Below are 12894 nucleotides of genomic sequence, written 5' to 3'. Positions count from 1 at the left end.
AGCTGCAGACTTAGCAGATAAATTTTAATCTGATTGTTTTATGAAAAAAGATGTATGTTACTTGCAGCTGAATACAAAGTTCTAAAGTGTCAAGAGTGTGGTGCTGTCATTTGAGATTGATGAGTGCTCTGTGACCTTTGTGAAACATGTATGTTGTACATATTGGAAATCTCAGCGTGCCCTAGAGAACCCTAACAAGCTCTTAAATGGTGCAGTCAGCTGGAAGCTTTTAGGACTGAGATGGTGTAGGTGAGTTGTAGGAATATGTTCTTGTGTGTCGTAACTGGTCATTGCAGATCCTACTCACATGTTAAAAGACCTGAAGGCAAATTTTCAGGAACACCTGAGCATTTGAGTTGCTTTGAAATAGAGATTTAAGATTTCTAAATCACATAGAGAAAACATTTTCAAAGGTCCCAGGGTTTTCTAACTAAGTCTTAACACTTTGCTCCAATTTAAGTTTAGGAAAATGCTTCATACAACTGATTGTAAGCTAACTTTTATCATTGTCTTTTAGATCTGCCACAGTTGTCTGAGGTGTTATATTTATTTATTTATTTATTCTTACTCATAAGTAATGCAGCTATTGTTTATGTAGGATTGCTTGCAAAGGGAAGTACACAACTGCTAATAATGTTTTTCTTTTGACTGCTTGTCTTATGACCCAGTTTTTGACTTCTGGGACATATAATTTCAATGATAATTCAGTGATACTCTAAATGGATGCTTGATTTGTACTGCACCAGATTTAAAACTGATTTCTGGCACTCCCTCCTCTATGCAATACTCACCTCTATCATTCTGATTAGAGTTTCTGAACCCTTTAATATTGTTAGAAAATGAAACACAGGTTCATGGCAGGCTACTAGCCATCAGTTTCTCAGAGAATAAAAGTATTTGCTCATGTTGCTTTGCATAGGCTCCAAGCCCATGTATATCAATTTAGTTTAATTATTTTTTTCTATTCAATTTATCATTCCCAAGTAGCAGATGTACATATACGTTATAAACTAATCACTGCCTTCCTGTGTCCCTGGCATAAATGTATTTTCTACCAGTGAAGAAAAAGAATGTTAATCCCCTTCTGTGTCAGAGTTTTCTCTATTTGCTTTTTTGAGCAGATCTAGCTGACTGTTTAATCTGAACAGTGGTTACAAAGAATTTACCTGAGTTGGCAAACCCAAAGTAGGAATGCTGTCTGTCCTTTCCTTGTTCAGATGCATTACACTAGAGGTGAGGGCAGCAGTTTACTGTGAGGATTAAACTGAGGTCTTTGGTTTAGTTTTGTTTTGTTTTTTTCAGCTAAGGAACCCAGCATGACTAAACTGCCCTGATTTGTGTTTAACTTCAGATTTCTTTCTGCTCTTCCTGCCAGCATGCTGATGCTGTAAAAAGTTGCTCAGACAAGATATAACAGTTGCCTTTATGTTTGTGTACAGACTAAATTGTAGTTTTTGAGAGGTATGGCTGTAAATTTTTTTACTACCTCCTTAGGTCAGTTCTCATGTATAAATGCTTTTTTACCCCTGTTTTAAGTGCTCTTCAGGTGCTCTTTTAAGCAATACTCTTTGGGGTTTTTTTTCCCTTTTTATCTGCCATTCAAAAGCTGTATGGCTGAGTGACAGATGGAACCAAACTTTCACTGCACTTAGAGGAGAATAGCTTAACTCTCCAGCCAGGCAGCATTTCCTTTAGGGTGAGCTGAACAGCCTTCTCAGCTGGGTGCTATAATTAGTCTATGGATATCTACTTTAGATATAGGTACCTGAATTTCAGACTTAATGAGAGCTGAATGAGCATTTACTTTTGCACAGTATTGTGCAAAATTAGGGAGTGGCAAGTTCTGTATCATTGGAAAAGGTATTTGAGAGCATCCACCAAACTTTCTTTAAATAATCCCATCTTGTCAAGTTGACAGGGTTTTCCTCTCTTTTAATAAATTCAAATCTCCCTTAAAAAAAACCAAAGCCAGCCCCCAAAAACAGTACCAAAACAAAAATACAACCATATTTTTAAACCTGAAGTTAAAAAGTTTAATTCCTTTGCATTGGAGGTCTTTGGTCTCTGTTGTCCTTGCAAATACTCATGGACATTAAGTCTTCTTCATTACAGCTACTTCTGTTACAGTTTCACAAACGTGCTGCTGATGCCTGGCTCAAGCATTGCTAAAAAAATAGTTGTTGGAGCATCTGAGGTGAGAAAAGCCAAGGCATCCAGCACACCTCCCACTACTTCTATTCCTGTACTCACTCCTAGAACACTTGTAATGTGGACAGAATTTTTAAACGCCTGATGAGAATTACTGGGAAAGTGACTATGTGGAGAGCACTGAGATGATTAGCATATTTTATGTTGACTGATTCTAGTATAAAGGAGAACAGTTCTTAAAGAATATTCTGTAAGTAAATGTTTTGCATGATGCTCTGAAAGCAGGGGACATCAGTTCTCACATGACTCTTAAAAAGGATATACAACTATAAACTCTGAAGAGGTAATAAAAATATATGCAGAGTGTAGAAAAAATTGAATCTTTTTTTCAAAGCTGCAAATCCTGCCTGTGGTATAGACCAGTGTATCTTCTCTGCTGTGTTTGCACAGCAGTAAGGATTTTAGGTTAACATATATGTTTTGTGATGTTTGAATTCTTTGCCTATATACCCGTAAGGCCTCCTCCAGCAGAGCTGAGAACAGGTTGTTTCAGGACAGTCAGAAGAGCATTAGAGACATCTACTACCTGCAGAAAACTCAGAGCTCTAAGTATGAGAACAGAAAAAAAAAAGCTTTAATGTTTTAAAGAATTAAAAATAAACTCTACATGAATTCATCCTTACAGTGAAATATTACTTAGTTCCAGCAGGTCAGTTGGACCATGCCTTAGATGAAAGCAATTTCCATTCCAAATCCTACCTTTGCCAGTTCATGTTAAATGGCAAATCAGTCTGAAGGGATATTGCACACAAAAAGTATTTGAATCAAACGCTGTTAATCTATTTTTCTTCTGTGCAGATCTCAAAACAATGAGCGAGCGACTCAAGAACAGGTACTACGTGTCTAAGAAATTATTCATGGCAGACTTGCAGCGAGTCTTTACAAACTGCAGAGAGTACAACCCCCCCGAGAGTGAATACTACAAATGTGCCAATATACTGGAGAAATTCTTCTACACAAAAATTAAAGAAGCTGGATTAATTGACAAGTGACACTGTCTTTTTTACAACCAAATAGCGTGCCTATGTTATGGACAGGGAAAGTCGTTCTATATCCGAGTTGTGGGACTTTCAAGAAACTTCTGTTTAATACTTAGCACTTTTTAAAACCCTTTTAGTTTTGCAAACATGTATTATACTGAAGTTACAAAAATTATTTTATTAAAATGCTTTATAATGTATTTAATTACGGAAAATTTCTTTTGTGTGCCGATTACCTTATGTTCCTAATAAGTTTATCAGCTACAGCCTCAGAAACCCCACAAACATGGGGGAAGTTGCACATGTTTGGGAAGATGAAGAAAATTCCCAGACAACAAATGTTATAGCTTACCTAATGCAGTACCTATTTGATAAAGTTTTATTATTTTTTCCAGTAAAAAAGAAAATCGTAAGGGAAAACAACAGGTGTGGGGGGGTTCTGAAACACTTGTTTCTTTGTAGAATCTTTTTATAAGATATTATTTTTTAAAAGAAACACTCAGCTGGTTGAGAAGCTGTGAGAGAAGAGCAGTCAGTTCTGAAAAAGGACTGCCTGTAATCATTGATAGATGCAAGTTTTTCTATTCATTTTCAGTTTTGATAAATATTTTACCTGCAAATTGTAATCTCATAACCACTCTTTAAAAAAAAAAAGAAAAAGAAAAAAAATCTGGCTAGATGCGTAAGGTCATAGTGACTTGGCTTATGCAGGACATAAGTACCCAAAATAACTTTAGAGACTATTTCGCATCTACTCGACAATTTTAATTGGCTTAGTAGAGTTAAGGTTTTGATGCACTTCATGATCCACCCTAGTTACTACTCTTCACTGCTAAATTCTTTAGATTGTTCAGCAGAAATAAGACTATTGTACACAAAAGAAGACAACATAGGACAGCTTCAAGCTTAGATACTTGGCTCTGTGGTAAACTGGATTTTCTACTAAGCTTTATTGTAAATGCTTATTAACTGTGATTATTTAGACCCAGGAACATATTAACATTTTACAGCTCTTATTATATCTTCAAAAAGAACACACACACTCATATATATATATATATATATATATATATATATATACATATATATATATATTTTGCTGCTTACACTACATTTGAGAGGTACACCTAAATCCTTAATGGAGATCAGTACAGGCCAAAAAGCTGTCCCTTGACATTTTCTAATTAGAGTTTGTAACTGTAAATTATAACTACTTTTGTGAAAAACAGATTAAACTTTCATTCTTGGTGTTTTATATTTACAGACGTTACACTGGTAAAATTCAAGTTATGGGACTGAGAAAAGCAATCCTGTGCTGAGTCAAAGAATCTATTCCTGCAAAATGCCTGTGCAATGTTAGATCACAGATCAATTCAGCAAGGAGATGTCAGGAACTATCTAGAAGTAGTAAATGTGCTACCCAAGGTATTCAAAATGTTAATGCTGGACTTGCCATCGTGTTTTGTATGAATTTAGTCTGACCTGCATTGGGATCTATAACAAAGGTACAGTGAGTACTTTTTCTTTAGTAGCCAGAACAGGATGCTATAAACCTGTTTTGTAGATTGGGCCTACAGATGCACCTGTTAAGCTTGGTAACCTGTGAATTTTTCTTATTTTCAGAGTAGATTTTCTTATCGTCTTTCAATCAGATTGTCTCTTCTATATTGAAACGTGTTTTCTAATTTAAGAATGGATATTTTCATAGATACTGTGCAATAAAGTTATGGTAGGATATGTGGTTTTGCAAATGCTTTAACAGCTGATGAACCTTACATTTGTCAAATTAATATATTGTACTGGTACAGAATAGTTTTAAATTATATATGTACAAAACCCTACTTATTTTGGTCTCTTTTTTTCATTACTTAGTACTTATGATACAAACATACATACTGAAGCAATTTCACAACCAAGCACATTGAAGCTACAGGAGTGCTGTCAGTGCCTCTTCCAGGTCGGATAGAAAATATGTGAAATGGCCTTTGAGTTCACCAAGAGGACGATGGACTGAGCTGTGACCAGTCCAAGTAGCATTCCCAGCTTTATGGTAACTGGGATACAGTGCTGTTACTCCCACCTCCTCAACAGTTCCTTGACTTAGCTGTTCCAAAGTTTTGGGGTTTTCACCTCAAAGCATGCTTATGCTATTTGCTGGTATTTGCCTTCAGGAGTTCTTTACTCACAATACGTAATATATATAGCAGCAAACTACAGTCCAGGTTGAGCTTGCACCATCACCATAATGGTACTGAGATGGTCACATAAACAAAGCCTGCACCTGTCCGATATGTGACAGATAATTATAGATCGAGGAAGAGATTTTTTTTTTTTCCCCATCCCCTCGGATTTGGTCCTGTGAAAGTGTTCTGTTCAAAGGGTAGCAACAGTGGCCAAGAGTTGTTTTACTGAACACTTCTAGAGAAAGCATTTGAGATCAGGAAGGACTGATTTCTTCCTTACACAGTTCCCTCACTTCAAATCTTCAAGCTTGCTCAATCCAATAAGAAAAAAAACCCACCCAGACCCACCACACCTGCCATGGGCTGCTTTGCAATCACCCTGTTCTTTCTCTGTCCCTGATAAGACAGCTGTTGCAGATTTGCTTCATGAAAGCACCTAAGATTCACAGAATACCCTCAACGATCTTTTAAGTGCACCTCTTGAGTGAATGGCCTATACAGGGATTGAACCCACAAGGTAGGCATTATTAGCACTAGGCTCTAACCAACTCAACCACTCTGCTCAAGTTCCTCTAGTACTAGAATTCCAGACTGAGATGGTGAGGCCTTGTGGCTAGAATTTTAGGATACAAAGGTAAAGTTAAGTTTCCGTTCAAACATTCGAAGGCTGTATTGTGAACAACTTTCAAACACGCAGTAGCTGCAGCTAGTGTTATTGTTAAGAGTCATGCAAGAAGTTACAAGTAAAAGAGTAATTAACATTTTTATTACAGAAAGGGAGAGATCTTGCACCTATTGAAGTGGGACAGGCAATCTTGCAAAACAAATGAAGAGTGTGTAGTTTTTGTACTTTCCCATTAGTTATTTGGAATGTAGCTTTCATTTGGGTAGTTACTGTACCCTTTAATACTTAAGTGTGTCTTAGGCAAAGTAAAAGTAGTTTGAATAGTGGACAGGTGATAATGCAGTTGTTCTCATAGATAGCACAAGCTCCAATGTGGCAGCTCTTCCTCTGGGAAAGGCACTGTGCAAAGCAGGGACAAAATTATTATAAACTGTTATGAATGTCCTGCAACAGTTGGGACTAATAGTTTACATTCCACCCACGTGGAGCCTTCTTCACCAACCTTCACGAGAAATTTGCTTTGTTTCCATCTGGTTGATTCTAACTTGCACTCAGTGCAGGACCGACTAAGCCTAAACTGCTGCTTTTGAGAGCTGCAGCTACAGCATCAAATTACAGCTGGTAAACTGCTTCTGAACACTGCTTACGCCACCACACAAGATGGGGACAGAGTATACAGGCCTCTGTAATGCCCAGTGCTGATATTAGTGCCCTTGGAGTAACTATGGAAACTGCCACAGGAACACCAACCCACTCAGCGCTGTTTCCAAACACTAAGATGTTTATTGTAAGATTCAACATGAAACTACAACCATCACATAAACAAGATCTGTACAAACACAGATCTGTATTAAAAATACTTCCTGCCCAAAACATCTTAAGTGCCTAAGGTTCACCCATGAAATGACATTCACCATCTTATCCATCACAGATTTCTCATATACTGCCAGATCCATTCAAAAGAAGCTTGAATAGAATCACTTCAGTTATAAAAGTAATCAATCTGTATCATTAAAAACATGTCACTAGAAAAAATCCAGGCCCCCTTCATCTGATATCCTTAATATGAGATACACGGCTATTTACATATTTATATAACATATTGTGCAACAAAATATTCCATCCAGAAAATTACTTTCTTCATGGTACAAGCATGGTTTTGCAGAAAATCTCAAAGACAACTAACCAATTTCTCGTTGTATTTTTTTGTAGAATCTTTCTTAAGAGAATGTCGTTTAGCGTCTTTTTTCAGCTTGAAAATTGGAGAGCACAGAAAGCTTGTATCCGTAAATGGATCTCCTCTCCTGAGTTTCCTGTTTGGGGAAAAAAAAAAAAAAAAAAGGCAAAACTGAGGTTTTTTTCCCGACATCACTTAAAACAGTAACTTTTAGCTACTGAGTTCCATTCCACATGAACTAGGCTGTGTTACTAACTCCAGACTTTTTTGAATGAGCTCTTTTGTTAAGGTCTTGTTTTCAAGATCTAAATAGGCCTCTCAAGTCCTCTGTTGGATGGAATATCATGAACTTTGTATCAAACTGGAAAGTAAAGAAACCTACCCTACAATACTTGGTTCTTTGTAGTTCACAGTAACAGTACAGCTTCGCCGATTGCGTTTTGGAGTCTGAGGTTCTTCACCTTCAGGGACAGCTGCTGCATCCCCAGTGCTGGGGGGCACTGCAGCTGTATTGGTAACATCACAGAGATGCCCACGAGATGGCTCAGAAGGCTGCCCTGTGAAGAAATTAGGCACAGGTCCGGTCATTCAGGTAAGCAAGCTTAAAAGAAAATCTAACCATTCTTAAAACATTAGTTTTAGTTGCTATTAAAAAAAAAAACCCTAAAATAAAAAGGCCTAAACCTCTTAAGCAATGTTATCTTTCAAGGAAACAAAACCAATTACAGAACACTTTCTGCACTTACTAGTAGACTTATCATTTGATTTGTTGTTTTCAGTCTCTTCTTCATGACAGTGTTTCTGCTCACGCTGTGCCAAACATCTTTTAGACCTTGGCCTTGCATGGATTGGTGATGTAGGGTTCTTGTCCACTGAACTTCGCCTTTTCTTCTTGTAAGGCTCATAGAGGCTGTCATCAGAGTCCTCTGCAGTACTGCTTGACTCAGTGGTATTGGTTTCAGCTGAGTCTTCTTCGTCCTCCACTTCAGTATCACTGCTGTTCACCTTGTTTTGTCGGAAAGGTGTAAGATGGACACTCTCTTCCAAATGGAAGTCATAAGCATCACTGCTGCCACCCAAGAAATTCAGCTTTTCTTTAGAAGCCTCTTTACCTTGTTTTCCTGGTCTTTGTTGGGAAGTAAGCGGCCGTTGCGGTTTTCCTTTCTGGCGCTTTTCTTTTCTTTGAGGGTTTTCTCTGCTTTTACACTCCAGTTGTTTAAGATCAGAATTACGTTTTAATTTGAACTGTGTAGTTCCAGAATTTTTCTGGCTCAACACGAGCCCTGAATCGACCTTGCTTTCATTCAAGTCAGGCATAGCTGCATTTATGTTTTCTGCAGCACACTCCTCTAGACTTTCCTCAAGCCTAATTTCATTCTGTTCAGAAAGTTCTTTTACTGAATCAGGTGCTTCTAAATGGTCCAAGACACCAGTACAAATTATATCAAGGTTCCTCATCTTTGAAAAGTGACGTCTGGTGGACACACCTTTTGGTAATGCTCTACCAAATCCAAACTTTACACTTGAAGAAACATTTTCCAGCTCTGACTCTGTGTTGTTCAGATGAAAATCAGATGGCTGTCCTTGTGATTGAAGAAAAAATGTCATATTAAAGCCAAACAGAAACACCATGTTAAGGGTTTGTGCAAAAATTCTGAACCTGTCAAAAATTCAGACTATTCTTTGGGTTTTCTCCAGATTTTTATAAACTAGGATTTGGCAACTGAGATAAGCTCTGTTTAATGCAGGTTCCAGGCAGAAAGCAGTTAGGTATATAACATTAGTATTTTCCTATAAACTGTTCCTTTTGGAAAGGTTATTTACAGGTCATTTATTTTCCTGGGTATTTCGCTTTGTTAACAATTTTTTATTGATTTCATAAAATGCTAATGCCTGTCTAAAGGTAATTTTACTTGGTTGAACAGTTCAGTAGATAATGAAACTGGACTGCAGGTATAGAGAAGATAAAGCAGCTTCAAATTCCTCCCCATTTTGCTGGGCATCTTCATTCAAACATTTTACCAGTGGACAGCATTAGTATTCCCCCCTTATGCAAATAAGCAGAAAATTACTTGTCAGTTCCTTCAAAAGCAGCAGTTATTTAAACTTGTACTCACACATTTTTTTCCTAATTCAAAATAGAGCAGTATCTGATACTTTGATTTAGTTACCTTCGCTTGGAATTATTTTGGTAAAGGAAATGTCACTGTCAGATTCCACACAGATCTTTGACAAAGAATTTCTGTCACCACCAGCTTCCATCCCACTTGGAGGTACAGGATTGTCTTCAAGAGCACACTTTAGAGGTCCTCTAGAGAAAATACCAAAGGTAGTATTTACTGAACAGCAATAAAATTTATGACAAGGAACAGTTTCATTACATTGGGTTTCTTCCCTTTTTCCAGTCAGAAAATTAAACTTCCTGTAACAGAATTTCCAAACATAAGCAGGCATTAATCAATGATACTTACATTGAATGTGTTGGTCCTGTGACACTGCAACTGCTTCCAGGACCTGAAGAAAGCACTCTTTGATTCTGTCAAAAAATAAATCTTACTGTGATTAAATGGGTGAAACAAGCTTGCACCATCTACAAATTTTAGACAACAGCCAAGTTACCCAAGGAAGGACCAAAGAGGCCCTTGACTCTGTCTGTCTTGCTAGCACCAAGTGCTGTGGCTGTTACCCAGCCACCTTCTCAGCCTCTGCACATCAGCACATTCATCACCAGCCCAATCCTAGAGCAAGTGGACAGGGGAAGGAACTGTGCACAAAACCCCAGAAAATCAGGGTGCCCCAACCACCTCCTAGCAGAGCCTCAGTCCTACTTACAGCCTACTGACACAGCCCCACAGTGTGCACACCATGGCATACTGGGAATTGTGGGAGTAGTCCTTCCACTAAATTAAGGCTCAGATCTAAAAATCTGTGTGCATCTATGGTGGAAGGAGTGAGGGCAATCAGTAACAGAAGTCCTGCTCCTCAAGAGGAAGAGGTACCTACCACATCTATGGAACACAAATTCTTTGCTGGGCCAAGAAGAGTGACTGAGTCCAGTAAATTCTGAGAGACTTTGGAAATTATCTCATTCAAGGCTGATAGTCGATTCTAATGGACAATGGAAGGACAGTAACACTGTTACTATCATACTCTAGTACCAACTACAAATTTATCAGCATTATGATAACTAAAATCTGAAGAAACCTGTCAGCTGCCCTCACCTGTGAGAAAACCCCTATGAAATTCACAGAAGATAGACTTCAATATTTTTTAAATTAAGATTTTAGGTTTACTCTTTCATATTTTAAGTAAATAAAAAAGACTAGTGAGAAGAAAAGTAGTTCATTACCAGGTGTCATGGTATCCAAACCAGCATACCAAGTTAGGTGAAAAAAACCCTGTTGTATGTACTGAATTAATGTTTTATGAAACACATCAAAACATATAAAGATATCAATCAGTGGATTGGTGCAGATTCTAATTTTCAGCTTCACCAGCTCATAAAGTTATTATTAAAAATACCTCCACAAGTCCTTGTTCTCGCTGGAACCTATGATTTCTTTGCAAGTCAAACATCTGAATCTTCAAAATGTGATAATCTTTCCTTAGTTGAAGAATGGTAGCTTCAGCTTCCCTCAGTTTGAGCTTTTGTTCTTGCAAGGACAGAGCCAGATCTCTGTTGTTTGCTTGAATGATCTTGATTTTGTTGGAGTCGTTGGCTGCAAGAGAACAGTGAGTGTTTCAACTGGGTTTCAAAAGAAAACAAATAAATTATAAATCCTAAGATATTTAAGCATCTTACTTGCTCTTTTGGCCTTTACGGTGGAGAACTGGATAGTTTTACCCAGCCTTGACCATTTCTGAGTTCTTTTCTCTCTCATACGTTGTTTGATGTCACTCAGACTGTCTTTAAAGGACTTCCTCGAGTATTCTGCCATCTTCTACCTTTAAAAGTAGAAGAGGTGAAGAACCCATGAAGCTGGGGTTGCACCACGCTCCTCCAACGCCAAAAGAAAAGGCACAGGGACACACGAGTAAAGCTCGTGGCAGTTTTAGGCGGAGATACACACACGGCAAAGACCCGCAACCCGGAGAAGACCCGCAGCTCTGGCCCTTCTCACCCCATTTGCTGCAGCGTGCCCGCTCTCCCGGCCGCGCGTTGTCCGAACTGCAGAACGCTCGGCGCCCGCGGCGGGCCCGGGGAGGGCTTAAAGCACCGGCACCGGAGCCAAGGCCTGGGGAGGGGTCTCCCGAGGCGCCGGCAGCCGGCCCCCTGCTCCTCTAACGCTGCAGGCACAGCGTCCCAGCACCCCACACCGACCGGCCGTACCTCCTCGGAAGGGCGAGTGCAGAGCCGGGCACCTCCTACCGACCGGCCGCGGCCGCCCGAGTCCCCGGCGGCGGCGGGAGGGCCCGCAAGGGTCCAGGCGCAGCGGCAGCAGCGGCCCGGAGTTTTCCTGTTCCCGCAGCTCGTTCCTCCCCCTCTCCGCACGTCCGGCTCCTTGTCTCCCCGCGGCCCGGCTGCGCTCCGCTCTGCGCTCGGGTCCCGCTCCGGCCGCGCCCGGGGAAGCGCAGAAGCGACCGCTCGGCCCCGCGGGGCGGCACCACCCGCGCCCGCCGCCACGCGCCGTTCAAACCCCGCCGCCGCCGCCTCCCATTGGTGCGTCCCAGCGCCGCGTCACGGCGCGAGCGCCGCGCGCATCCGCCCCTGGCCCCGCCCACCCCCGGCACCGCCTCAGCAGCCGCGGGGCAGCGGCGGGGGCGGAGCGAACGAGTGCGGGTAAATGGCGGGGCCGGGAGATGGAAATCTGTCATCTGCGGTGCTTTAGTTCAGTGGCCGCTTCTTGCAGCAGCAGCAGGATGAGTCTTTCGCACTCTAGAGTTGCGCTGCGAGGGCTGCCCACAGCCAGGCCGTGAAGTGTAGGACAAACGTAAAAGGAAAGCGAATGTCTTTACAAACAATTTGATGGGTGAAGGTATGGGTGTTCACGTCTTTGAAATGGGTCTTAATGTCTCTGTTAACTCTGGCCAGCAGGTTTGTTGCAGAGCCCTGACAGCTTGGCTGCTGAAACAAGTGGGTCTACACAGTCCCGAGCTTCTGAACTTTGGGGTAGAACGACAGGTTCAAGGGGGGATACGGGGTAGGCGGTCCGGGAAGGCTGTACCTTCCTAGTACCTCAGCCACTGGGGAAAGGAAGACGGCAACATGCGGCCCGGAGTTCAGGTTAAAAGGAGGCTGCGCCCTCCGAAACCTCGAGAGAGAACACCCTGCAGGCGTGTGGCCCAGTGGACTCTATCCCTTTATAAGAATAAAGTTGCAGGATTCCTCTGTCTCCTCTTTGGACATAAACCTCTGGCGTTTGTGGATTTTCCCGACAAGCGTCAGGGAGCTGTATCTTCTATGTGCTCATATGCATCTTGGCTGTGGCGTGCTGAACGTTGATTAAACACTGAGAAAAACGGGAGAGAAAAAATCAGCTAAACGATGTCTTACTAACAGAATAAATGGTATTCTCGATTGTGTTAAGTCAGCATTTCCTAGCTGCTACACTTTTTTTTTCTTACAGCTATTCCCAATTTCCTGGTTTTATTCATTACAGCTTGGATGTAGTGTGGCAATCTGATTTCAAACTTGAAAAATTCTCGTGGATCATGACAGAAACCATGATATGCATGCATTTGTCCTTTCCCACTCCTTGCAAGATCATGTAATTTTTGTTT

The 12894-nt window shown here is 40.7% G+C and overlaps 2 protein-coding genes across 3 annotated transcripts in view; one reads left to right on the top strand and one right to left on the bottom strand.

The window, feature by feature from the left end:
• KAT2B (lysine acetyltransferase 2B) overlaps window positions 1–5029 on the top strand; it is a 39843-nt gene extending 34814 nt beyond the window's left edge. The window contains exon 18 of the mRNA XM_042043223.1: window positions 3007–5029. Within this exon, the coding sequence (XP_041899157.1) occupies window positions 3007–3200 (194 nt within the window). The 3' untranslated portion in view covers window positions 3201–5029. The remainder of the gene's footprint in view (window positions 1–3006) is intronic.
• Window positions 5030–6757: 1728 nt separating this feature from the next.
• Window positions 6758–11789, bottom strand: SGO1 (shugoshin 1). Of its 2 annotated transcripts, XM_042043225.1 has the most exons (9): window positions 11504–11789; window positions 10976–11118; window positions 10696–10892; window positions 10177–10281; window positions 9645–9709; window positions 9345–9484; window positions 7920–8756; window positions 7556–7730; window positions 6758–7309 (listed from the first exon to the last, which is right to left on the bottom strand). In XM_042043225.1, the coding sequence occupies exons 2-9, from the start codon at window positions 11109–11111 to the stop codon at window positions 7168–7170; spliced, it is 1797 nt and encodes a 598-aa protein (XP_041899159.1). In that variant the 5' UTR covers window positions 11112–11118; window positions 11504–11789; the 3' UTR covers window positions 6758–7167. The 2 variants fall into 2 exon arrangements, with proteins under 2 accessions (XP_041899159.1, XP_041899160.1); XM_042043226.1 differs by lacking the exon at window positions 10177–10281 and having other exon boundaries at window positions 11504–11788.
• Between the last annotated feature and the right edge of the window lie 1105 nt (window positions 11790–12894).

This window comes from Corvus kubaryi, unplaced genomic scaffold, assembly GCF_017639235.1.
Source record: "Corvus kubaryi isolate FWS band 111438036 unplaced genomic scaffold, C.kubaryi_AGA036_p1.0 37398, whole genome shotgun sequence".
Lineage (NCBI taxonomy): Eukaryota > Metazoa > Chordata > Aves > Passeriformes > Corvidae > Corvus > Corvus kubaryi.
This window is presented reverse-complemented; position numbering and strand designations above follow the sequence as displayed.

Coding starts and splice junctions, on each gene's coding strand:
- SGO1 (XM_042043225.1), bottom strand. CDS start 11,111: ATGGCAGAATACTCGAGGAAGTCCTTTAAAGACAGTCTGAGTGACATC. Junction 10,893..10,975: donor CGTAAAGGCCAAAAGAGCAA/GTAAGATGCTTA, acceptor GTTCTCTTGCAG/CCAACGACTCCAACAAAATC. Junction 7,731..7,919: donor ATCAAATGATAAGTCTACTA/GTAAGTGCAGAA, acceptor ATTTCTTCACAG/GGCAGCCTTCTGAGCCATCT.